Here is a 25,367-nt window from a genome sequence, read left to right as displayed (position 1 = left end):
AGTAATACTAAAAGGAAGACCAGCCCTGCTGTGTCAGAGCAAAAAAATGAATACTTCTTTTGATTGGAAAGAAAGTTTCTCCATGCCTGGTTGCGGTGTAGCATTGCACAACAGAGACTGCTGCGGCTGGGAGCAAGAAGAATTAATTACTTTGCTTTTTGAAGCATGGGCTGCTCTGCTCTGCTGTGCCAGCTTCAAGAACGATAAGCGCTTATCCAAAGAGCGCAGTCTTGTCCTCCGGCACATGAGTTTTGCCCATCTAAATCACAGGAGGCTGCTGAGTTTTTGTTTTGTTTTCTTCATACTTGGCCTACGCTTGAACCTGGGCAGTGCCACTCTCTTTTCAGACTCACAGACACCAATTTTATGCCATCTGAGGGAAGGACACTGGACCGAGCATCAGTGTTGGCCATGAAGCGCCGCAGTGTAATTGCGTTAAGCGCCATCCCAGAGTGCTGGGTACCATTGTCACAGCACATTGCAGCCCCACGGCACAGACAAGGTTTTGCCAAATGCAAATTTATCTCCAAACCACCTCCTCTTGGGGGATTTTGCTTTCAAGGGCATTTCAGCATCTAAACAAAGATGAAGTACGCCTCTCTCTGAGCGAGCAGGCGGTGGGGAGGTGGCACTGAAGGATGTCTTTAGTGCTTTGTCCTCAGCTGGGCAGCAGCAAGTCATACTGCAGAACAGGCTTATTGATGATGTGTTTGGCCTTCCAGAGGGTTGAATTGTTTTCTTGAGTCTCTTACACACCCTTATTTGTTTAAAAGGAGATTTTTTTTTTTTTTTTTTCATACAAGTGACTTGGGAACTGAAGTCAAACAGGTTGCTAGAGCCTTCCTCCTGTGCTCACAAATAACTTCCAGGTGGCCCTTGGCAGGAGAGAAATGGTTTCACTCAGTGAAAGCACCACCCACCAATTCAGGATAGCTGCAGATGCTGCCACACTGACCTTCAACAAGCAAAATCCCACGGTGTTTAAATTTTCACCATAGTGTTGATGCCCCTTCTGAAAAAGAGCAATTCCCACCTCTCCCAGAGCCACTGTGTGTGGCCATCCGCAGCCTCATCCTGCCAGAGTCATAACTCCTAGCTCTCCTCCTAACCCCAACTTTCTGACAAAAGCTGCTGATTTACCTGAACAGTTGCAAAAGAACTGAAGGACACAGGCATGGGGCAGTTTTGACATGAACAGGTCCTGCTGGCCCGTTAACAGACTCTTCCAGTAATACTCAGCGAGCCTCATCCCAGTTCTCCGATGGTAGAGCCAAAACTGATGTCTCCTCAGCATCCTGTACATTGAAGTTAATTCATCTTCACAGCATCAATAACTTTTTTTAAAAAAATGTAACAAGCATGAGACTAAATATAAGTTACTCAGAGCTTATCAGGCTTTTACCATCCATTTCTTGATGCAAGGCTAGAACTGCCCTACTTCCCATGTCTTGCATAACTGATTTTAATTCGCTACTCCTGAATCACAGCCACCAGCACCTAAGCAAGCCAAGAAACAAACTCTTGGACAAGAAAGATCAGCACTTCTTTAGAATTATGTTCTTCCTGAATTATCATGTGCAGACAGCAATTTCTTAATTGACAGTTATGCTTGTTCAACACTAGATCAATGCTTCAAATATGACCCAGACTACCAGCTTCTTAAAGCCATCACTGTTCAGGCTGCAAGACAGATGTACAGGGGTGGGGAAAAAAAAAAATTATGCCCATATCCTATCTGTTGCAGCTGCTATTCAGACAGAGGGCTTGCAGAGCAGGACACCAATATACTTCTTTCTTCCAACCTTCTCCTTTCCCACCCGTGCTCACCAGCTCTTTACTGGGGTTGAAGTACCAGTCAGTGGCTGTTTTCTGGCAAACGTAGCAAAGCTGAAGCCTGACACACAGTGGCATACTCAGAAATGAATGCAAATCCACAGAATTGCCCCCCTTTGGGCAATGTATGGTTTACAATTGCTCTCTGCCCAGCAGGAACACCTAAAAGTAAGCTTACCTTTTAGCATTTACTTTAACACAGCTTGCAATTTTAAGGTATTCCTCTGAAAGGGGAAAAGATCAAAGCTTTACAGGCAAGTGATTTGGCCCACAGATTAAGTTACATCTTGGGTCAAAAAAACAGCAGAAATACAGTAAGATACGTATCCAGCATGAGCGATCTTGGCAGCAGCAACAGCGCTGAGTTAAAGATCACCAAATATAAAGGAGATGCCATGTGCTGTCCTGCTCCGCGCTCTGGCTGGCTGGAGACGCACAGCCCTGCCCTGCTGCTCCAGCCCCTGCAGATGGGCTCTTCCAGGGCAGGGTGCTCCTCCTGACCTCCTCTACTGCCCGGCCCTTTGCATTCCACCAAAGCCCCTCCAGAGAATGAGCAGGAACAAGCCCATATTCTCCACGAATTAAAAAACAAACCAACCCATACAAGTGGGATTGAATTCCCTCTTGCCTTTCAGCTACGGAGCCATCAAGACTAAACTACTCTTAGACACAGGGTCAGGGTGCTGCCTTCATGGTCACAGAGGTAGATACTTTCCTGCTTGCTACTCTTTCCCCTAGATTCCTCCAGCTTTCCCTCCCCTTCACTAACATGCCCACACATCTCTTTGGGTGTTTTTTTCTTTGAACAATGCAGCCAGGGGTCATGATTAATCACAGAGTTTTCCATACTCCATTTCCCTGCTCATTGTCCCGTGCCACTTGTTGAGAACCTTATCTTTATTAGCTGGCCTTATCACGACTCGATTACACATGAACAGAAACTCTCCTTACTCAGCAGGATTTCCTTAGGATTGCATTGCTTTCGGCTTCACAGAGCAGCTCTGTGGAGTGAGCCACTCCACTAGAGCCAGCCTAGGAAGTTATTGATCTCATTTAAGATGCACGAGGGGACACGAAAAGCTGTAGGATGACTTTGAGGAACTGGCAGGAGCAGATTTAGAGGACAAAGCATTTCTATAGGGGAGTGAATGCATTAGCTTATGTTGTTTGTATTGGCATTAAATTATACAGTAATTACTTGGTCTCGGTGAGCTGTGCTCTAATAGCAGCTACAGAGCTATCTGAGATCCTTCAGCACAGGGACTGCATCCAGCTAAAACGTTCCCCTATCCACTTAGCTACTCAACCAAATAATACAGCTGTAGGGCCTATTGTTATCTGCTTTAAAGAAATTAGACTGATACAGTTCTTAAGAGATTTACTAGACCTTCAAGTGCAATATCACCACACCACGTACATCTCTGATTGATAGAGGATTTTTTTCCTTCAATGATACTATCACCTTGCCCAGGAAGGTTAAATACCATCAACTTGTATCATTGCCCTTGATTTTTCTCCTTTCTTAAAAAATACATTATACAGCACAATTCATAATTTGAAAAGGACAGAGTGATGGGTGCAAGAGAGAGGGAAAATGCATTGTTAGAGATGAGAAAAGCTGTTTCTTAACAGGTGGCTGTATGAACCCCAAAAATCCATCTCTTGTGAAGGTAATGGTCTGTCCAAGGACTCCACCCTGGTGAGATCTCCCAGTGCCAGACAGTCCAGGTGAGAAGCAAGCCGAGCTCACCATTTGGTTAATGATAGCTTTCCCTCTGCTTGGGAAGAGTGGTATCTCTGCAGTGACATGCCATTGCTGTGGCCCTTCACACTCCCCTCTGCTCCCAAAACAGCCCATGTATGTCTTCATGGGGCGGCTCTGAAGAGCAGAAATGAGGATGTTTGGAGAATTCATTAGACACTCAATTAATACAGCTAGAAAAAAAATGGGTAAGACTGAAAGCACAAATGCTCTTCTTCTGAAATAGCAGCAGCAGGCTCCAAAAGCCAGTGTGGCATTTGAGGGCAATTACTCTGAGTTTAACTAGTTACATTCATCAGACCATCTGAGAGAACAAGTGGCTGCTATCTGGAAAACAGAGATGGATGTAAGCAAGGGAAGAGGTATTAAACTAGTTATCACCTACAGGGGATGAAAAAAAAAAAAAAAAAAGAGATTGGTAATTTACTGCCTCTATGACAGCCAACAGAGGAGGCAAAAAAAGATTATAAATTGCTATAAAACCAATATTGCTACTGGGCACATGATTTTAAGTATCAAGACTCAACTTCTGAAAATGGTTTGGAGCTCTTTGTACATGATGGGTGTCAAGGCAGGCAACGGATAGAGTCACTGTTACAGCCTGCTCAGGCTTTCTAAATTGATGAGGATTTACATTTTGCAGGTGCATCTGATGATTCCTGTAAGTCTTCCCTGCCTCTGCAGAACACAGGCAGCGGGTGCGGGTACAATGCAGTAGAGCTGAGAATACCCCTCTCTTCTTCCTCCTGTGCTATTGTGAAACATTAAATTTGGCCCTAATTCTTAGAGTGCAGTTTCAGACCAAAAAGAGGGAAGGGAGCTTTAAATGAAATAATACTGCTCCAACTGAAATATACAGGAAAACTAAAAATTGGATTGTAACTACCACAGTGAGAGCAGCAGACACGCTAGGAAGCTTTCACCAGGAATGCAGAAACTCTCCACCCAGAAGCTATAGGTTCTTCAACCTCTCGAGGTACTCCCTGCTCACAGAAAGCTGTTGACAATGATCCAAGTTAGGCCTTTTTCCAACATGCAAGTCCCATCTCAGGCAAGAGTCACAAATACCAATTTCTTTTAACTTGTTGCAGTAAAAAACCACCACAACATTTGTGGAAACAAAGGCTGCAGAAGTGATTTGCTCCAATCAAAACAGTAGGTTCCAATTTCAGCTTTTAAGGGTTGATTTGAGCTCTATAAGCAAACAGAAACCTATCATATATTCTAACCTAACTGAAAAGTCATTTTAGAAATAAAAACCTGAAACATTTCATCCTCACCAGCATCATCCAAATGAAATATTCTCATGTTGCAAGAACTCCCCCTACACACACACAATTTCTTTCTGATACTATTCCAGTGAAACTTCCACATGCTGCAAGCACACACAAGTCTGCTCTCTAGCTAGGAACCTTCCCTCTGCACACACCAAGGTTTTGCCCCTTTATTTGCAGATCAGGAGCTACTTTCCCCTCTACAGCCTACAGGAACAGCAGTTAACATCCCAAGAGGCTTCCCTGAAACTCCTTGGGAAAGGCTGTACCCAAGAGATGCCAAACCAGGGCCTCCTCAAAACTATTCGGCAACATCTTCATCCTTGTCTGTCCTACTCCCTTCTGGGTTGTGCAACCCTACCAGCTCAACACAGCCAACTAAGGAAAGTCAAAGAAAGCTGACTGTCAGGTCATGCCTGACAGTCTTCTCCTTCCTCTTGACTCAGTCGCCACAGATTATTTTTCTTGTGTTTAGGTGTGCTGGTCTCACTGGGAAGCCCCCGCCCCTAGCTACATGCACCTTGGACTACTGAAGCCAAACCAGATGTTGACATAGCTAGAGAGGAACCCATCTGTCCCTGTGAACAAGTGAAGACTGCGTTTAGGTTTGAAGTCAGAGCTGTAGAGTAGAAAAAAAAAAGTAAATATTGCTGTACTGCATCATCCAGAGCACTTCTAATTTCAGCAAAAGTTTGAACTCTTGCAAAATTTTTGCTCTCCTGATCATAGATCCTGACCAGGATCCTCTAAGATTATCAGTCTCTGCAAGATTTTCTGAATTTACACAACACAAAGGCTGAAATAACAGTAAAAGCTCTTTATGCCATCAGTTGCATAAAGCTTCAGGGCGTTCAAACTTCTTGATGCTGCCCCAGAATATTTGCATACTTTTTCAACATTAATTGGATTTTTACCTTAAATTACATACCTTGGGGAAGAAGGGCGAGACAGAACAGAGAACAGGACAAAACTAACTTTCCTATTCATCTCTACACTAAAAAACCCAAACTCTCTAGCATCTGGAATTTGAATCAGCTTTTAAGAAAATTAATCTGTACGTAAAAGCTCCTAAGTGAAAATACTGAAACATTAACATCAGTTACAGTTAACTCCTTAGCCTGAGCCCCTAAAACAAACAAGGCCAATACCCAAGGCACACACATTGCCATTTTCTTTTTGCAATTGCTTAAACTTGTAACAGCAATAAGCACGGGCAGTTGAGAGTCAGCGAACAGGTAAAGCAGTGTTACAGGCATGTGCTCAAGGCTTCCTTCTAGCAAAAGGCTTCTCCGCTGAGTCCAGTTACAGGTACAAATACTAACTAGTGTCTCATCTTGCCCCTCCACCCACTGTGGGGTTAAGGATTCAGTAGATGACGACAGAGACAGGTGTTGCTTTTCTTTGCAGCCTAAACAAAGAGACTGCCAATTTCTGAGCCTATATTTGGGAAAAAAAGCACTCTGAAAAACATTCTTTGATCAGACAATGAATACAAGCCTTGATAAATTTTTTTCTTCCTATTCTGAAGTACAGTTAAAAATCAACTTCTCGGCATCTTTAGATCCCTTCCTGAGTGATTTTAAGTATTTTTTTATTCAAAAAATCAGTACTTTAGGCTTCTCTACCTCATACATCCACCAACACCATACATAAATTGTATTTTCATAAAAAAAAAGAAGCAATGACATAACCCAAGTTGCATTCCTCTGTCACAGTATTTGCTCCCAACAGCCTGGGGCTATGAGCACACACCACTGTCCAAGCATCAGGCAACCTAAACAGTTTTGATTGCACTGATCAGAGACCCTCTCCTCTGTATAGGAACAGCACTATGCAGGAGGGGCACGACATGGACCACAAAAGAGGGCAATAGCCCCTCCGGTCTCATACAAGAGGAGAAGCACACCACCCCACTGCACAGGGAGGGATGGGCAATAGGAAGACCCTTCAGTCTTCTCTTGTGACTGTGAATAAACTTTGTACCTGATTGCCTGCTAGAGTTTTTACAGCACTAACACTGAGCAGTGCCAGTCAAGTAAGTCTTAATGAAGACAAGTGCAACAAAAAACCTTTCCAGTTAGGAGTAGGCATTCTGATTTTAAAACAGGCTGAGGGGTCTGTTAGGGTTAAGTACAGCTAACCAATACACTAACTTGAAAGCAAAGGGAAAGATTACTGAAAAGAAACTTTCTACATTTAACTAGCCACCGCAAAGTGACCTGAACTCTGTAGCATGAAGAGATTAACCAGACAGCTCAGCAAGCCTTGGCCCAGGCAGCATCCTCACACCTCCAGTTACAATGACAAGTCAATGAAATCATTAATACAGGCATCCACCCACTGTCTTTTAATCCATGGTGAGTCCAGGACTAAACACACATCTCTTTCAACAAATAAATGTAAACATTCAGATGCAAGAAGACTGCTTTGTGGTGGTTTTGATTTTAAACACTGACTCCCAGTTGCCATGGTCTTCATCACATGAGACTTATGGTTGGTCAGTAGTCTAGAGAAACTTGGCCTTAAGAACTGATTTGAGGTCTAATGGCATTTTGCTGGGGCTCTGTCTCTGGGGGGAGGGAACAAAACAAAACAAAAACCCAAACCACCTCCAGGCACCAGAATTAAGGTTTCATCATGACTTTTTCTCCCCTCCAACATCAACAAGATTCTGCAAAGGCCTTGCCAACATCCCACAGTTACAGCTTCTTTTATGCAACTTTTGCTCACAAGTGTTGTAATCACTCCTCCTAGATCATGTTCCAGATGATAAAAGGGTGAGCCACTGCTGCGAACAGAACTCCCTTCATCACCAAAAAAGTGTGCTTGAAAAATACAAGCAGTTGAAGTGTTGTCATCTTTTCAGTCCTAGGAAACAGTACATCACCTTTTAGACATAAGTACTTCTGCTTACTATGCACATATTACATATTTAACTTAATAAAATCATGACAATAGACTCAATTCTGAATTTCCAGTCACACTGTTACGATCATCCATAGCAAAATAAGAATCTAGCGATGCACAGAACAACAAAAGCCATTTACTACTGCAGGTGATGGCAATGCCAAGAACATCTTCACCAAAATTAGTGCTCTCCCATACTACAGCAAGTACAAATTGATCCATCATCCCAAGCCTTGCACAGACAGAGGAGAATATCAAGCACCTTCATTTTATGGATGCAAAACAGGATTACAAAGCCATTAGGTGACTTGTTATATCAGGAGCTTCAGACTGTAAATTAGTATCTCTCCAGTTCACTACCTTAACCATCAAGGCAAAGCAGTCTTCCTCCCTGATAAGGTACATAGTGATATATAAACAGAGAAAGAATCTTATGTAGTATTGCAAACAATACGCTATTCTGAAAATTAAAGCTTCTTCGTTTTCTTAATGCAACAATTAGATGACGGAATGAAGCAACAGGTCCAGTTTCTCATTAAGTCACTGGAAACACCACATTACTGAGTTGTGTTGAGGGAGGAGCTGTCACCAAGACAAAGCGATAGCAATGAAAGATGAAGCACTTTAGAAGCATTTGATTTCATATTCCTGGCTCTTCTGCTGACTCTTTACGCAGCTGCAGCAAAACTGAAAGGCAGACACTTGTCACGCTGTTCTATCTGGTGTACTTAGTATGGACCAAGCCTTCCCAGGTTCAATGACCACAACAAATTCACACAGTGCCTTATGAAGTCCGTGATCATGGCCTTATGAAGTCCATGATCTTCTCTGGTGCCTCTATCCTAACAAACAGGAAAAGTGCAGTCAGATGAACGATGAGGTCCAGAAGAGTCATTCCGAGGATGCTCAATGTGTTTCCAAATCAGTTGAGATAAAACCCTCAAACGGATTCTGGCAGCTGTGCACATTTGGCTGGACAGAGAGGGTATTGCAGAATACCAAGCCTACCTGTGGAAAAGTAAGTGATCTCTTATCAGTTCCACAAAGTTGGAGTGTGAGTAGAAGGATACTTCCTCCCAGAGGACAATAAAGGATGAATGATCAAGTATACAAAAAAAGCTGTAAAACGGTAATAGCCCAGGAAGGACACAGACTGTCAAAACTCATGGTGATAAACAGAGACAAAGAAAATGCCTTTACGATTTTGCAACTGATCAAAGAAGACAAGACTCCCACCCAAAAGCAGGTCATTTTCTTGAGTACTTTTATCAACAGCAGGAGGTGGTGTCACACTGCAGCTGTCAGACATTTCCTGGAGACGTGCAGATCACAAGGCTTGTCTTAAGCTGAAATATGATTTAGCGAAACAGAGACAGTAACAGAGATTAAAACTTTAATTTAAAACTTTGCCAACAAAAATTGATTACAAAAGGGAAATTATCTGTACAAAATAAGAAAGAAGGTACTCATTTAACAAGAGACTGCCATTGTCAGTGTACACTGGAGGACAAACAGTGCTTCAGGTCAAGTGACAAGTGAGAAACGAACAAACTGAGCTCGTAATATGGAATTCTGAAATGAATTTTCCATAAACCGAGGTAAATTGACCTGAAGCAGCTCAAAAGCTAATCAAGACTTATCAGAATTCTATTTTCCTTGCAAACCTTTTCCTCTTAATTTAGAGAAGGAGGATGTACTAGAAAGCAAGACCCAGCACAGTGCACTGAGCCAGGACAATGACTTTTGCCATGCTTCCTCCCACTCAAGCCTTCCTTCTGGCCTTCTTTACAAAGATGATCTGCAATTTGACTGTGCCAGAGTTTTAGCTGAGTCACAAACAATTGCATCTTCACTTAACAGTTAGGTCCTGACTCAAAATGAAGACGAATGCTTTGGAGACAGTGATATTACTATGACTAAAAAGACCAGCTGCATCATGACTCCTATAAAAATGATGGTTCTTGGACTTTTCAAGTTAGCATCAAATAACAGCTGTCGGTCAATGATAGATTAGTATTTACAGCACTGCAGTCCTCTTTTCTACCTACCATTTTATAAAAAGAATGAGACAAGAGCATCTTTAAAAGCCATCACTGAATTGACAAAAATGGCAGGTGATTTCTGAACTCCAAGTTCCTGTAAAACCTAAGCACACAATATGATCATTACCAGTTTTTCACACTTTCCCACAAGCCAAATCAACAAAATTGAGTTGCAGTGAAGAAATGGAGCATGCATTTTTTTCAAGCCAGCCGAAAACTTCCAGTCTGACTGCTTATTTTTCACTCAGTTTCACATCATGTACTATTTACAAGTTTTTAAACCTTCAGAACCCAGGTTTCGTGAAGAAACAAAGAAAAATGTTTTGGCCCAGATTCACTTCACCTACTTATAGATACCTGAGATACCTAAGTTGGGGCAGAACAGCTTTCTGTGCCCTACCTACCCAGTAAAAAGACAGACGAATGCTAAAGGGAAATTCAGTCAGAGACCTGAATCTCATCCTAGTGACGATGCTCTTCTTCCTCCAACTATAAAGCAAACAGTGAGCAACAACATTCCAACTCAGAAGTCTTGGTTAAGCTTAAGAGTAATTCTGTTCCTAGCCTAAGCATTGTCATTTATGTGAACCTAACCCTTACACTGCTCACTAGCAGCTCCCACCTAGGGGAGTGGGGGACAGCTACGTTTTAAGAATGCTATGAGAGATGCATGAGTCCTCCTTACAGCTGGGAAAACTGAAATAAGTAAGAAGTTTGCTCAAGTCCATGCGGTGAGTCAGTAACAAGCTAGCATTACAGCTTCCTGCATCTTAGCCCTGTGCTCTGCCCACGGGAACCCAGTACAAGGAAAAACTACTGTACAGAATCATTCCCTTTTCCACATCAAAAAGTTTTACCAAAAAGGTACAGATACTAAAACAGTGTACATAATTTCTTACTTGACAATGAAAGAGTCCTGTAGTAAAGCAATCTGTTCTATTGTGTCTTGACCCTGGAAAAGTTTATTTCCAGCTTTGATTCTTCGATGTCTTAAAGCTTTTAAGAGAAAGTTGAAGATTCAGTTAACAAACAGAATGCTGCAGTCAGTACCCTTTACATTAACCACAATGATATGTTTCATTTTCTAGTTTAAGTAGTATTTGTGCTACCCAATTTTGCAATCAAAATAGAAACCTTGAAGCCAAGAATTCACAGATCTCAGGGAAAAAAACAAGCCAGACAACTTCAGTTTAAACAGAGCAAGCCTTGTAACATGCCACAAAGAGTTCAGAGATTTCAATTCTGTGAATATCTGTTATTGCCATTTCAAATGAAAGCCCTCTTATCCTTAGCCTTGCCCAGCCCATGCTGTAGTAGGTAGGACAAATGCTGCACAGCAAGAAAAAACTCCCCTCAAACACAGCTTAATAATGGAAATCAAACATTTGCACTTTGCTTTATGAATGCATCAGAGATATCACTTAAATGTTTCCAAAGACCCTGGGACTTAAGCACAGCTATGGAAAAAGTCAGCTTCCTAAACTTGGGGTTAGTTTGATCCATCTGCCTCACAAAGAATTCCTACCTTACCACAGTCAACAAAGCTTTTAACGTACCAGGAGAGACAGAACACCATTAGCCTGTTCCATCACATCACGGAACAAGATGGCATAATGGATGCCTGTTGTGACAGACAGACAATACTGTATAAAGAAGGCTTTTTTTAATGGCAGAATCAAATTGGGACACTACTGGCTAACCTGGAGAAAGATCTACATTTTTCCCTTCTGGAGTTTTTAATTTTCTCTTGAACCACTCTTTCTAATCAGTTATATCCAACAGTACTACAGAGAGCTCAGTTCTTAAGCATTCTCTGCACCAGGAAGATCGGTTCTACATCCAATTAAAACCGAAGAGTTGCTGTTTTCCAAGGGCAGGAGTTCTTCACTGGTCACCTAGCCGGAAACCTTGGCCCCAGTTGTGTCTTCCACCACCCTGCTGATCTTCTGCAGCTCTTCTCATGCTAGCGGGTGGGACACCAAACCCTGACACTCCTCCTCTCCTATTTGGCAGCCAGCGATACCTAGGACAAGAAGGAGAGAGTTTGAGAAACAGCTGTACCTTTGGGGTAAATGCCAGACTACTTTTCCATGCAATTCCTTTTAGCTGCTAGACTTTGCATTAAAACTGGCTTTTCACAACAGTACTTCACAGAATTCTTTCCAAATCTAAACCCTCAGCACATTGTGAAATGGGAATTCAGGGGAACTTCCATCTCTGGGATACGATTAGATACAATAATCCAAACACAGGGAAAAAACCCACATAAGGGAGTCTCATTGTTGAGACAAAATGCTGCGATACAAACTTAATTCCCCTAGCTTCTCTCCCTTTTTTTCCAGGGGAAATAATAAAAAAATCCAAATCACTTCTGAGCATATCTCTCTCTCCAATAGTTGCAAAGCTCCTGTTACCACAGCATCTAATCATCTCGCTGCTCCCCAAGTGAACATTCCTGAGGAACTGAGGACCAAACAGACTAAGTGAAACAGAATCAAGCAACTGGCTTGTCTGAAACCAAAGCTCAAGTGACCTGGCCAGAGCAAATCAGAGCTGCAAGACTTTATCATCCAACTTAGGCTACCATGTAAGTAGAGTGTTCTAAAATACAGCCTTCTCATTTTGCAAGGGATGCCATCAATGCAGAGTCATTTCAGCTCTACAATATCACACACTCACAGAATCATCAAGGTTGGAGAAGACCCTGAAGATCATCTAGTCCAATCAAAAGGATTTACAACCCAAAAGGATGAGGGCAAGGGCAACTGAAGCTACAAACTTTGGCTTCTGATTGTAGTATTTCAGTGCCAAAACAATGAACAGATCAAAAGAAAAAGCACTTCAGAAAACAAGACCTGCAGTCGCAGTCAAGGTGACTGGTACAGACTGCAAAGCAGAATACATATTGTAGTCCTGAGCAAGTCTACAACTGACTCCTATTATTGCTACAGGTTGCTGAACTGGTAGTTAGTGTAATGATACATGGAAATACAGGTAAAAGATCATTTACAGGAGAAAACAATTTTTTTTATACCATATGATAATTGTTAGGGAGTTCTCTTTACCACAGCTCAATTCACTAGCAGAACTATGACTTCTACTCTGACTCTTAAGAATGGGCGAAGGACACAAGCCATCCATCAGCGTAACAAAGAACTCTCACATTGGCCATTTACAAGAAACTCAACATTTTTGACAACTCAGCAGCACAGTCAATATGATAGTCTGAAGCAGGTTGATTTAGCAAAGTATTTTACACCTTACAATCCCAGCAAATACATATCTGATGAACAATACAGAAAATTAGACCAAACAGTGAGTGAGCTAAAGAATAAAGTCAGCTTACAGGAATTGAGGAGTGGACAGAAAATTTCTTCCTCCCAAATCCATTGGATATTTAAACATTAAGAAGAAATACAGGTGTCCAACCAGATTTCCTATCAGCTCATTGATGACTCTGAAAGGCAAAAGAAAAAAAAAAATTGTTTCACTTGCTGTCTTCTCTGAAAATAAAGGAGTGACCATCTTCTGCCAGTTACTACTGTTCACCTGCCACAGGCATTGTTGGGGCTGTGAGCCACAGACAATTTTCCTTCCCTCAGCACTTTGCAACCACTTCTTTAGAAGGGCCAACCTTCAGTGCCAACACATCAACAGGTTGTTCCACCTTCCCTTCCAAGCCTTCTCTACAGTCTGTACTGAAAATGCAATTAAATACTTGTTTACATCAGGGAATTAGACCGTACAGCTCTTAGTGTCTAAAATAATAGTCTGCAGAGCTTGAGAAGTTACTGCTGTTTTCGCTGGACAACCTGTCTCCTGCTGTACTGAACTGTTTTGTTCCCAATTTTGCAAAAACACTGCTGAATGGAGGCCCCTGAGTATCTTCTGTCATGCATAGAAACAGCAGGTATCTAACAGCAAGCAGTTTTCTCAAGTGACGGATGAGTCAGTAGGAAGCACAGCCAGAAAAGGGAATTTGGTTTTGCTGTACTATCTCTGCCTTTTATAAATCAAGCACAGAACTTGTTATTGTCACTAATGGTGTTACAGCGGCACCAAGAGGCCCCAGCCAACGCAGGGCAGCAATGAGAAAGACCATGCACAGAGGGGATTTCTGCATTACAGAGTTTAATCAAAGAAACCCAAGACAGATCAACAAATTCAGCAGGTGCCCATATGGCACTCTGTGGGCTTGTTATTGCCATTTTCCCTTGTTCCACAAGATGAAAAAAAAAAAAAAGATCATGTAGGGCAAGACTGTGAGGGAAAGTAGTAACAGTACTATCAGAGTAAAGCTAAATTTGTTTCTAAAACCAGTAATGATGACTGGTCATACGGTATGACATCTTTCCTTACTCTGCATTACTCTTGGTAAGGAAAAGGTCTAATGCACAGATTTGCTAGAAGATAAACCAAATTCTTATTACTTTCCCCTCACCTACATTCTCTAGTTCTCACACGCACATCTCTTTGCTTTTATCTTAAATGACCACCATATGACACTGAGCATTACCAGTCAGATTATACGGCTTTAAGCCTCTTATTTTAATATTGCTTCTAAATTCAGCAGTAAATTAAACAGCCATAAAAGCTTTTATAACTTCAAATTGGCCATATAAGTAAATACATACGATCCACCAATGATGTAGTTGAATCCCAGAATAACCCATGGAAGGTAACAGGCCTGAAAAAGAACGCAATGAAGACAAAGAAGATGTAAGTGTAAGTTAAGGATATAAACCTGCTCAACTTCCCACTGCACTAATAAGCATGATTATAATCTCAATGTTTTAGGCATTACACAAATCCTGATATATTAACTTAAGCAGATTCTACCTAACGAAATAGGATACTCCAAACTGAGCCGCCACTAACATTTTTAGACAAATCACACTCATTTAAACGTTACAAGTACATGTGTCTTTTTTACTCTGTGTTCCACAGCAAGCTTAAATCTGAAACAAAGCCCTAGCATTTCTGATTTTGAAAAGGTCTGGAAACAACGATGAAAAGAGTTTTCACTACAAGATCTGGCAGAAACAGACAAGGTTGCAAGGAAAGAACAATTTAAAATACCATCATTTTGTCACTATGGTGTTACTACATTCAACTTTTATCCAGGTTAATGTTTATCAGGAATTTTTTTCCTCTTTTCAGATCAATGAATTTCAGTTGTAGGACATCTTTTCAGTAAAGACACACTGAGTGACATCACATAGAAGATCATGAAGAAATTTGTCTTTGCTGCATCTCAAGGAGTATATAGCTATGTGAAAGCATGGGACACCTTTAATAAGACAGAATATTTATATTTTTCCTCTCACTCCCTTCATGTGCATCTTCTGAGCAGAAACCTTTCCAATATCCCATCTGACATACCTTAAATCTTGTTCCAAACCAAAACGATACAATCATGTCTCTGTTCAGCTGGGCCCACACATAAAGTACTGACATGATGAGCGGAATCATCAGCAGCTGCAATGTTAAAAAAAAAAAAAAAAGGCAAAAAGTTACCGTCACTTTCACAGAAGCCCAAGAAACTTAAATAGGCAGCAGGAGCTATAAGCTTCAAAAATGACTTGTAAGCATGATACATCAGTAAAATCTTTAAAGACTGCCCCACAATCTTTGCCATCATGTGTCATGGAACTGTTCAAAAGCTATTGAGAAAGCTAAGCACAGAACCTACTTGGTCATTCTCTTTTTCAAGACCATACGAAAGCAAAGGGCTCCAACTTGCAACAAGTGAAAAGAGCAGCTGTGTGGCAAACTCCTCTGCTCCCAGCTGCTTGGTAGCACACCTACAGCAGAGTCAGCGACGTATTTGTGACACAATCATTTCCATTGAATAATCCAAATACACTCATCTGGGGCTAAACTAATATGCCAGGTGAAGCGTTACTACATGGAATTGCCAGGTACGTCCCCCTCAGAGCACCACAGAGTAAATCACTATTTCAGACTACCACAGCCAGCCTTGGCAAAGCCACCTTGGTAGAGCTCAGATTTTATCCCTGCTCCATGCCAGGAGATGAAACTGTTTCAAGTATCTCCTTACTGTGACTGTGTATTAGCTAATTGGACTATTCCTAGTGAAACAAATATAAAGCACTGTTTTAGCTATCTGCTGATTTCTGAACTGAAGACAGACTGTGCCAGCAACACTTCCATGAACTGGTTTAACACTATGAGCCAGCTCATGTTTGGAAGAGAGGTTAAAACTTATACCTTCAAGGGTGCCACTATTCAACAGGTTCCACGTTAAAGCTGGCACACCGGCATCAGTCCAGCCTTCCCCGAGCCCTACAGTGCACCAGCAGTCTGACTCGTCACACAAAAACCTTAGCATCTTTATTAAAATCATTTTTATTTTACTGGAAAAACAAAATAATATCTAATTTATGGAAGTATTTGACATGGGAATAGAGGCCCAGCTATCCTACTTTATCTTCTCACTTTCAAGCAAACCACTCAGCACAAGCAAAAAAACCTTATTTCTAAGAAAAACACAACTGTACATCAAACAAGTGATCTCTTTTAAGCAATACTTTGTATGCAGATATAAAACCATTTAAAGTACCTTTTTAAAAGGATACAGATCCACACAATCAGTCTAAAATTCATACAATGTATGGGTGATTTCAGCATGCTTTTGAAGAATTTTGTGGTGTCTTCACATCAAAAAACATTTAAGTACAAACTTATGGACAGCCCTTAACAGAACTTGGTCCTGACTGCAGATGCATTATCACTACTTTTGTCTACCAGGGGAGCCTGGTAGGTCATCTAATAAATGCTAAGACAATACTGTATGGAATATTAGAGATATTGGTGTAGACTTTGGGTGACAGGGACAGAGTATGATGAGAACTGCAGAGGCAGGCTGAAGACATGCAGTTATCTGGTACTCTGTTGCGTCCAAGAAACACTCCCCCATTCCCCCCCCTTAATATTTGGGGAAATAAGAACTACCTCATTGAAACTGGTTCTTTAGACCACTATTTTAATCATTCTTGTGAGGATTTTACACTTCACAGTTCTGATTTGAAGCTGAAGCTGCAGTTTTCACAAAAAGATCTTCTGCTGGCAAGTAAAAGGCACACTAAAATTGAGAAGACTAATGAACCCAAGAATCATTTTTAGATAAAAAGAATGCAGATCCACTTTCATTATAAGAAACAGTGCATAGGTGACATCTTGTGTCCAGTTTAATAAAGGCCTGAACACTTCCTGACTGCACGGAGAGCCAGTTTTCACTCCTTGACTCCTTAATTAGGTTAGGAGTGGCACAGTCAGATACAGGCTTGTGATGTTAGCTGAGGCTAACCCAAACTAAAAAAACTAACAATACACACACAGCAGTCCATTTTGAGATAAACTAAACCATCCTAGCCTAACTATGTTCTGCAGTTATGTTGATAAATGCTCTCTATAAAGTCATTAAGTAGTCAGTACGTTCCATAAAATTATTATTTAAGAAACTGCATCTCACTTACCTGCATGTCCATTGCCAAGCCAGTTATCTGTCATTGCACCACTAAGGAAAACACAGCAAAACCTGATAGACTTGAACAACAAAACGAAGCTGCACACACACTGAACGCACATGCAAAGGCCTTTAATGTTAAAAATTAAAACAGCGTTCCTGTGTAGCATTAAGTTAACCACTGGAAAAAATGAAAAATCTCCAATGATCTAGAGACTTACACACTTAGCTTCAATAACTGCTTTTCAGTAGCCTCTCAAGCTACCACCCCAAGACATTACCCCGAGGGCTGATGGATGCACTGGCCTCCCCTCCATGATGAAACTAACTACAAACTCAATCAGTCCTTGCATAAAAGCACGTTACAAGTTTAACAGCTGGATTCTTTCATTAGTTTTTAAGACTAAAATTTTGGTTTTCTCACTAAACAAATATCAGATCATAAAAAAAAAAATCAATATATTGCCATTGAGTCATAGAAAATAAATAATTTCTTGAAATGCATCAATACAGGCTTTTAATACTACTCTCCTACTTTGGAACCCAAAGAATCTACTCACTGTAGTAAATGCTAGGTAGAAACAATTGCTGAAGAATTTTGCTGTGATCAGAATGCTTTTCACAGTTCATGAATGTGTATAAAACGGCACCAAGCATTTTCCCAGATCATGCATCCAGGTTGTTCCTTACATCATATAGGGAACAAGCAACTGGAAGCTTTTAAATGACCAGTTTGAAAATCAAGTCACAATCAGATTCATCTAATAGCTCAGAGCCAACAGCTTGCAAACACAATGAATGGTTTTCTTAACAGCATCATTAAATCCAGGTTGTTTTCCCAGTTACTGCTGTGGCTCAACAGGACTAGCAGGAAAAGTAAATCCCTCCATGCAGTGGAATGCGACTAGAGGTAAGTTAATCTATTGATACAGGTGACAGCATTTCTACACACTAGCTTTCCTGGCTGTATCTGGTTCACACTGATGTCACTGCTCCCTTTTTTCCACATGCTGTGCCACTGCAAATTGCTAGGAGGGGGTAGCAACAGCCCAGACAGAATGGGAGCATCTCCAAGGACGAAGGTTCCACCACCTCTCTTGGCAACCTGTGCATGTTTGACTGCCCTTACAGTAAAGAATCTTTATTACATTTAAATGGAATTTTCTGTGCTTCATTTTGTGCCTGTTCTCTCTTGTCCCACTGAGAGAAGTCTGGCTCCATTTCCTTTACTCCCTCCCCCAGGTATTTATCCACACGTGTAAGACACCCCTGAGCCTCCTGTTCTGCAGGCTGCACAATCCCAGCTCTCTCAGCCTCTCCTCATGTGACAGATGCTCCAACCCTTTAATCATCATCATGACCCTTCACTGGATTCACTCCAGTATGTCCATGTCTCTCTCACACTTGGGACCCTGGAGCTAGATGCAGCCCCCATATGTCTCACAAGGGCTGAGCAGACAGGAGTAATCACCTCCGTCAACCTGCCGGCAGACGTGGCCACCTTTGCCACAAAGGCACATTGCTGGCTCATGGCCAATTTGGTGTCCAGCAGGACCCCCAAGCCCTTTGCTGAACTTCATGAGATTCCTGACCAGCCCATTTCTCCAGCCTCTCAAGATCCCTCTGAATGGTAGCACAACCATGTGGTCTATCAACAACTCCTCCAAGTTTTGTATCCAAGACCTAAAAGAAAATGCAGGCAGAACAGCACAGCTCATGGAAAAAACTGTTTCCCAACATTCTCAAACCAACAAGCCCAGCTTCCTCAGGAAGCTGGCTCAGTGCAGATATCGCAACACTGCTTTCACAGCAGTGAAAGTCAAGCTGACTTGTACCCAGCAGGTAAAGGATCTCTCCACGAGGTACCTGAATTTTCAAGTCAGGGAATGGCAGAGATCAGACCTATTTGCACACAGCATCTTAAACACACTAAATTCACTCTTAGCCCACGCAGCAATCCACAAAAGTGACTACGTGAAATAATACAGCAAACACCACAGCCACTCATGCAGCACGAGCTGAGCTTTATGTAAGCAGAACTCTAGTCCCCAGATTACATACTTGTATTAGCACATTTATTCTCCCTGCAAGCCACTCGCTACCTTTCCAGGAAGATTAAGAACTCACCTGTGAACATTTGCTGCATTTTAAAACTGTTTGTTACTAAAACCTGGTCTTTGAACATATTTCAGGCAGAAATAGAAGAACCAAAACATACTAAAAGTTTGATGATGAGAAGGATACGACAATGCAGATCCAGTTAAACAGGAGCATGAACATGTAATCTGCTGGCCTTCCATCAAAAGCCCCTGTAAATAAAAAGAATTATTAGGAAAGGTACTGAAATCTTCATAAGAAATTAAGATTATTTTTTTTTATTTTGGGGAGTCTAAAAAAAAGCTATTAACAGACGACTTACATGCAGTCTACTATTTATGATTTTTATTTTTTTAATTTTAAAAAGCTTTGTAACAGAACAACCTACAGACAGAAAAATAAGACATTCAGCCATTAAGGCATTAAGTGCACAAACTGCATCTCTACTTAAAAAAGAACACATTTTAACTCTGCAAATAAGTAGTTTTAACTTCATAAGACTTCAAAATGGAGTTGGACCCCATCCTTCATAAGAGGCTGTCAGTTAGAAGCACACAATAAGGAAACACACTTGCACAGCAAAAGCAGAGACACCAAGTTTAATGATCGAGTCATGTGAAAACCAGTCCTTACTTAGGCAAATTGCATCCTCTTTGCATCATCGAGTCAGACTCAAGAGATACAACAGTTTTTACACTCCAGAAAAATTAACATACATGACACACATGCACAGCGCATTCTGTTCCTTCTTCTAAGCTGAACTGCTTGCCTAATGTCCCATTTCAAATATGTGTCAAATTTTTAAAGGACAGTGGAAACAAAAAAAAGAGAGTAACATTCCCTGCAGGTCATACTAAATGAAATTATCTTTAGATGCCCAGTTAAGTTTGGGACCTGGCAGACAGAAGGGTTAAAAAACAAAACCCCAACAATTCCTTACAAACATAAAAATTGTGAGCTCTCGCTCTTGCAGACAGTGGCAAAAGGCTGGCACAGACCTCAGCACTTGAGCAAGACTCCTGTCAACTTTCATATAGCTCCATGCAGGCAAGGAAAGCCTGAGAACACTGCTGAAACAGACCCAAACCACACAGTGACAAACACAGCTCATCATGAACAAGCTCAATTACATGCTAATAACATCAAAATGCCTAGAAAGAAGGCCACTGCTTAATGTTAGCACTCTTTGGCTCCCTACAATTACTTCACATGTCCCCAGAAATTTAAAGAAAGAAAATCTACTTTTAAGCATTATCTTTCTAGAATAGCTAGAGTAACTCAGCCTATGTAAAACAAAATTGTATTTTAGTAATTTCAAGTTTATTATTTAAGTTCAGCCATGCAAGTTACATGACATGGAGGAAAAAAAAAAACAACTTTGAAAAATCTTTTGGAAAGGTTTAAAGTTGAAGAACTACATAAACTGGAGTTTTCTCCTTATTGCTGCCATACAAAAAATTAACACAAATAAAGAGGGGAAGCTGACCAACCCTGTAGAAACTCCAGCAAAGGAATTCCTCCAGAATAGGAAGAAAACAAAGCAGATATTACTCCCTTAAAGTTTTTCACTTCTCATTATCTAAGAGATTACTAACAATAATATTAGACAAATTAAGTTGACTTTCCACAAATATCTAAGAAAACTAAGCTACAGACTGCCAAAAAGCTCAGCACAGCATCGAGGTGAGCTCTAGCCCACAGTAGGGCACAGGGTATAATCCAGTCATCAGAGAAGAGCTGCAGACTCATAATCTCATGATTCGTACTGCTGGGGAGCGAACTCTGCATGTTCTGCTTTCTCTGTTGATATTTGTTGTGTTCTTCTCCAACATAAACAAAACAAAAACATATCAATCTCCTTTTCCTCAGGAAGCTAGAGGTCAGCTTGTGAGGAAAGCACAAACACAGTAAAAAACCATATGTATACTTTTGACAGCTAAATTTGAAGCTAGCATGTAACACCAGTGTATGCTCAAAAGCCATGTACAGCCCCCAAAATAGATGTTTCACTTCCTCAGTTTCACAGACAAAAGGAGGCCTAGACCTACACTGATTTCCACCTGTAAACATATCAGCAACTTCTACACCTCCCACTCGCAGCCTTTTTCATAGAGGAAGGACCAACCCAACCAAGAATTTCATTTGTAGCCAGAAAAATGACTGTAATATAAAAGAAATGCATTGATTCACACAACACAGCTAATCTCCCAGTTTCAAAATCCAGATGTGTGCACAGCAGGAATGTAAATTTACTGCCGAAACAATTGACTTTCTTGCATGAGACTTATGCCACCACATAGACAACTAGAGCATTTTGTAAGTATATGGTACAAGCAGTGATGTCTTATAATTTTCATATATTAATCAGGAACTCTTACTACACACAGCTTTGCACAGTAGAACACCATAACTGCTAGTACTCTCAGGTGTTCCTCATCTACTGCAGAAAGTCACAAAGAGAAGGAGGAATCATTCCTAGCTATTAAACTACTACTAAATTTCACTAAGAAAATAATCAAATACAATCTGGCACCACTACTCCCTTTCGCTGCTACTCTTCTTATGACTTAAAAGGGATTCCACAACACTTTCTGGATGACAGGTTTACCGGGGATCTCTTTGTCATGGGACTTCTCAAACATCACCTTGCAATGCATTTCCACTTATACCATCAGTTCTAAAACTCCATTAGGACTACACTGAAATTCTTGTTCACAAAGACTTTCAGGAGGAGCTTGGCTTTGCAAATACTTTAATTATTCATTTCAATTGAAAAAAATTTTGTCTAGCTTTAATGAACGGCGCAATGCAAAATGAAACCAGTTTTGAAGCTACCTTGTAACAACAATCTCTCTTCTGAGATAAATAATCCATTACCCAATCTCCTTTCTTCCACTCTTAATTTTCCCCCCCAACTGAAAATCCAACTAGTTCCTTAACTTTTTCACATTTCTATTTGACAGAGGGGTACACTTCATTTGTACAAGATAACTCTCAATTCAACATAACGGACAGAATAACAATGGTAAGCATCATTGTCTTTTAAAAAAAGGAAAAACTGACATTGTTATTTTCTGAAGGTGGATATACTCATTATTACATATGCTCTACCATCTTTCCCTGTAAAAGGACATCAGACACAAGAAAACAGATGTATCATCTTTCAGTCTCTATCACTCATTTTCTGAAATCCAACAACTAAAAGCACCAGGCCCTCCTACTGAAAGAAGTATCAAGTGCAGATCCAAAACGAAAAGGCTCCCTGCCAAAGGGAAGGAGCCAGTCACAGAAAACCCATTTCCAGAGCAGTCTCCCATTGACCAACATAAGCGGGCACAGAGATGAGGCATCTTTCTCATGATTCTGTCTGAAACGGCCAGAACCCCATTGCCACAAACATTCCTAACAGAAGCTCTATCTGACAATGCTTTGCCTCTATCAAGAGTTCACCATGTGCATACAATTTAGTGGATAACATACCTGTTTCTAATCGTGATGAATATTGATACAAGAAATACAAATTCACCAAGTAGAGAAATCCCGTTCCCGGTCCCACTGGGAAGAAGAAAGTTGCAGTTATCGGCCGCCAGATCTGCCCAAATCAAAAGAGAAAGGTATATTTATATACTGTAGAATGAACTCATATGCACAGGTTTTTTCTTTTCACTTGTTATCAATTACTTGGAAGATCAAGAAGGAGATTAAAAACAGCCCAAGGATCAGTTACTGCTGCTTCAGCAGCTTTTACAGTTGCTTTTTTTTTTTAAAAATCTGATAAGCAAAGCTGTTAGGATTACAAAAGAAATCACACACAACTTCCCAGATCATTTCCATCACATCTTCATAGTACTGAATCTTTAGTGCAGTGCAAAAGGAAAATGCTTGCAAGGATGCTACCCTATTTTAAAAGCATCCATACAGAATCCATTCTTACCTGTTGTACAGAGGCCAAGGAATTCACACAATGGCCTTTAGTGTGCCATTCCAGACAGCACATGCTATTCTGAGAATTCTGCACCTGCTTTAGAGTCTCCCAACTATCAATATTGGGCACAGCCAACTGCATGGCAGCATGTAGCAAGGACAGAAAATGTCTGGCCATTTATGAATGAGCTCTTTAACCAGCAACATTTCCAAACAGAGTATTTGGGTCCTGAACATCACAGTTCCAGAAGGAATAACAGAACTAGAGCAAAAAGCAGTTGTTTTAAGCTACTACATTTTGGGGACAATACATGAAACAAACTACAGATAGAGCTATCTTTTCCTTTTTTTGCACTCAGTCTTTTACACTGAAGATATAATGAGCACATAGAAATTGAAAAGTTGGGATCTCTTCTCTTCCTTCAGGTTCATTTTCAGTCCATCTCATGAGAGCTCTCCCCCTACACACCTGCATACCAAAACACTGAACCTGTAACCTCCCAGTGCAAGGAAAAAGACTATGTTCAGTTTGTGACCACTTTTGATATTGCTAATGCATCCAGCAACAGATACTGTACATCTGAAACCTCAGAACTTCAGTCGTTAAGTTTTATGTCAATCGTACCTAGGCACGGAAGTTGACAATCCCAAACACAAGCTTTTCCAAATTCCAAGCAAGAAGATGCAAAAGACACTCATCTTTAGCTCTGCCTTATTATCTCCAGAGTCACTTGCAGTTGAGGACAGTTGCACACCTGCCTGTAACCCCTGTTCCCAAATTCATGCCCACACAATCACACAACAGAAACCAGGCAAGTCACCTGAAGTCACTGCCACAGGTTTTATGATTACAGAGTGCCCTGGCACAACCACCAGTGCCAGACAGAACAATTCCCCCCAAAAACTGAGGCAAAAAAGGCACCAGAATGAGACACAAGACGAACTACAGGGCCTGTCAAGGGCCACGGCCCTCCTTGGCTCACCCAGGGGCCCCGTGTCACCTTGCTGAGGAGCCCGGGGCCTGCAGAAGCAGAGCACTAGCTAAACCCGGGCCCAAGCTCACAGGCCTTATCTAGGTTAAGTAGGAAGGTAGGCCCGGCTTCCCGGTGGACATGATCTGCGTTACTCCTCGGGGCTGCCTCGGTGCGCGATTCCCTCCCAGCGCGGCGGCGGAGGCCGGGGGAGGGAGCAGCCCCCACCCGCAGCCCGCAGCCCTCTGCCCCGCAGCCCGGCCAGCCGCTCACTACAACTCCCAGAATGCCAAGCGCACCCGGACCGGGCTCGCCCACGGCGCGGGCGCCGCAGGGCACGCCGGGACTGGTAGTGCGGCCCGTACCTGGAAGCGGTTGATAAAGGCGTCGGGCCAGAGGAAGAGGTAGACGGGGCTGACGAGGCCCAGCTTGCCGATAAGCGGCACCGCGATGGAGCCGGCGAACCAGTAGCGGGTGATCAGCGGGATGCTCCGGAACCAGTCTCCCAGGTCCGACATGTCGCCGCTGCCGCCCCCGGCCGCCGAGGCCTCGCTACGAACCGCCGACCGAGGGAGAGGCGAGAGTCCGGCCGCGCTCCACCCGCTGCTCCCGCCGCCGCCCTGGGCAGGGAGGGGAACCCCGAGCCAGACGTGGCGCCGCCGAATTCGGCCGAGTCGCCGCGACTTCCGGCCCCGCCCCCTCGGCTGCCGGGGCAACGGCAGCGCCGGAAGTCCCGCCTCCGCGGCGGGAAACGGGGCGCGACCCGCAGTTGCCGGGTGACGGTGCCGCCGTGCCCGCGGGCTGGGCCTGCAACGGCCCCTTTCCCGCGGCTGTGTTCAGTAACGCGAGGGCGTGGGTAACGAGATTGAACCGGCAATAAATCCTGCGCTTGCGAAAGCCTAAAAAAACTTGCTAAATGTCCCATTGCATTATGTTATAAAACTATGTGCCTCACAGGACGCGACGTTATATTATAAAAATATGCGGTTTTACCAGACGTGGCCTCCACTTTATTTATTACCGACTCTGGCCGCGCTCCGCTCCCCTCTTCCCTCCCTGCGGGAGGGA

The 25,367-nt window shown here is 42.1% G+C and overlaps 1 protein-coding gene across 3 annotated transcripts; it reads right to left on the bottom strand.

Moving 5' to 3' along the window:
- Positions 1-7,193: 7,193 nt before the first annotated feature.
- Positions 7,194-25,070, bottom strand: DERL1 (derlin 1). 3 transcript variants are annotated; one of them, XR_012626042.1, is made up of 10 exons: positions 24,665-25,070; positions 22,885-22,996; positions 19,552-19,616; positions 17,318-17,344; positions 15,201-15,296; positions 14,453-14,505; positions 13,165-13,275; positions 10,718-11,841; positions 9,013-9,122; positions 7,194-8,784 (listed from the first exon to the last, which is right to left on the bottom strand). XR_012626042.1 is itself a non-coding variant. In XM_074847580.1 (8 exons), exons 1-8 carry the CDS (start codon positions 24,815-24,817, stop codon positions 11,703-11,705), a joined length of 756 nt encoding a protein of 251 aa, XP_074703681.1. In that variant the 5' UTR covers positions 24,818-25,070; the 3' UTR covers positions 9,156-11,702. The 3 variants fall into 3 exon arrangements, 1 of the variants encoding a protein (XP_074703681.1); XR_012626028.1 differs by having other exon boundaries at positions 7,194-9,122; XM_074847580.1 differs by lacking the exons at positions 7,194-8,784; positions 9,013-9,122 and having other exon boundaries at positions 9,156-11,841.
- Between the last annotated feature and the right edge of the window lie 297 nt (positions 25,071-25,367).

Source organism: Strix aluco, chromosome 1 (assembly GCF_031877795.1).
Source record: "Strix aluco isolate bStrAlu1 chromosome 1, bStrAlu1.hap1, whole genome shotgun sequence".
Lineage (NCBI taxonomy): Eukaryota > Metazoa > Chordata > Aves > Strigiformes > Strigidae > Strix > Strix aluco.
This window is presented reverse-complemented; position numbering and strand designations above follow the sequence as displayed.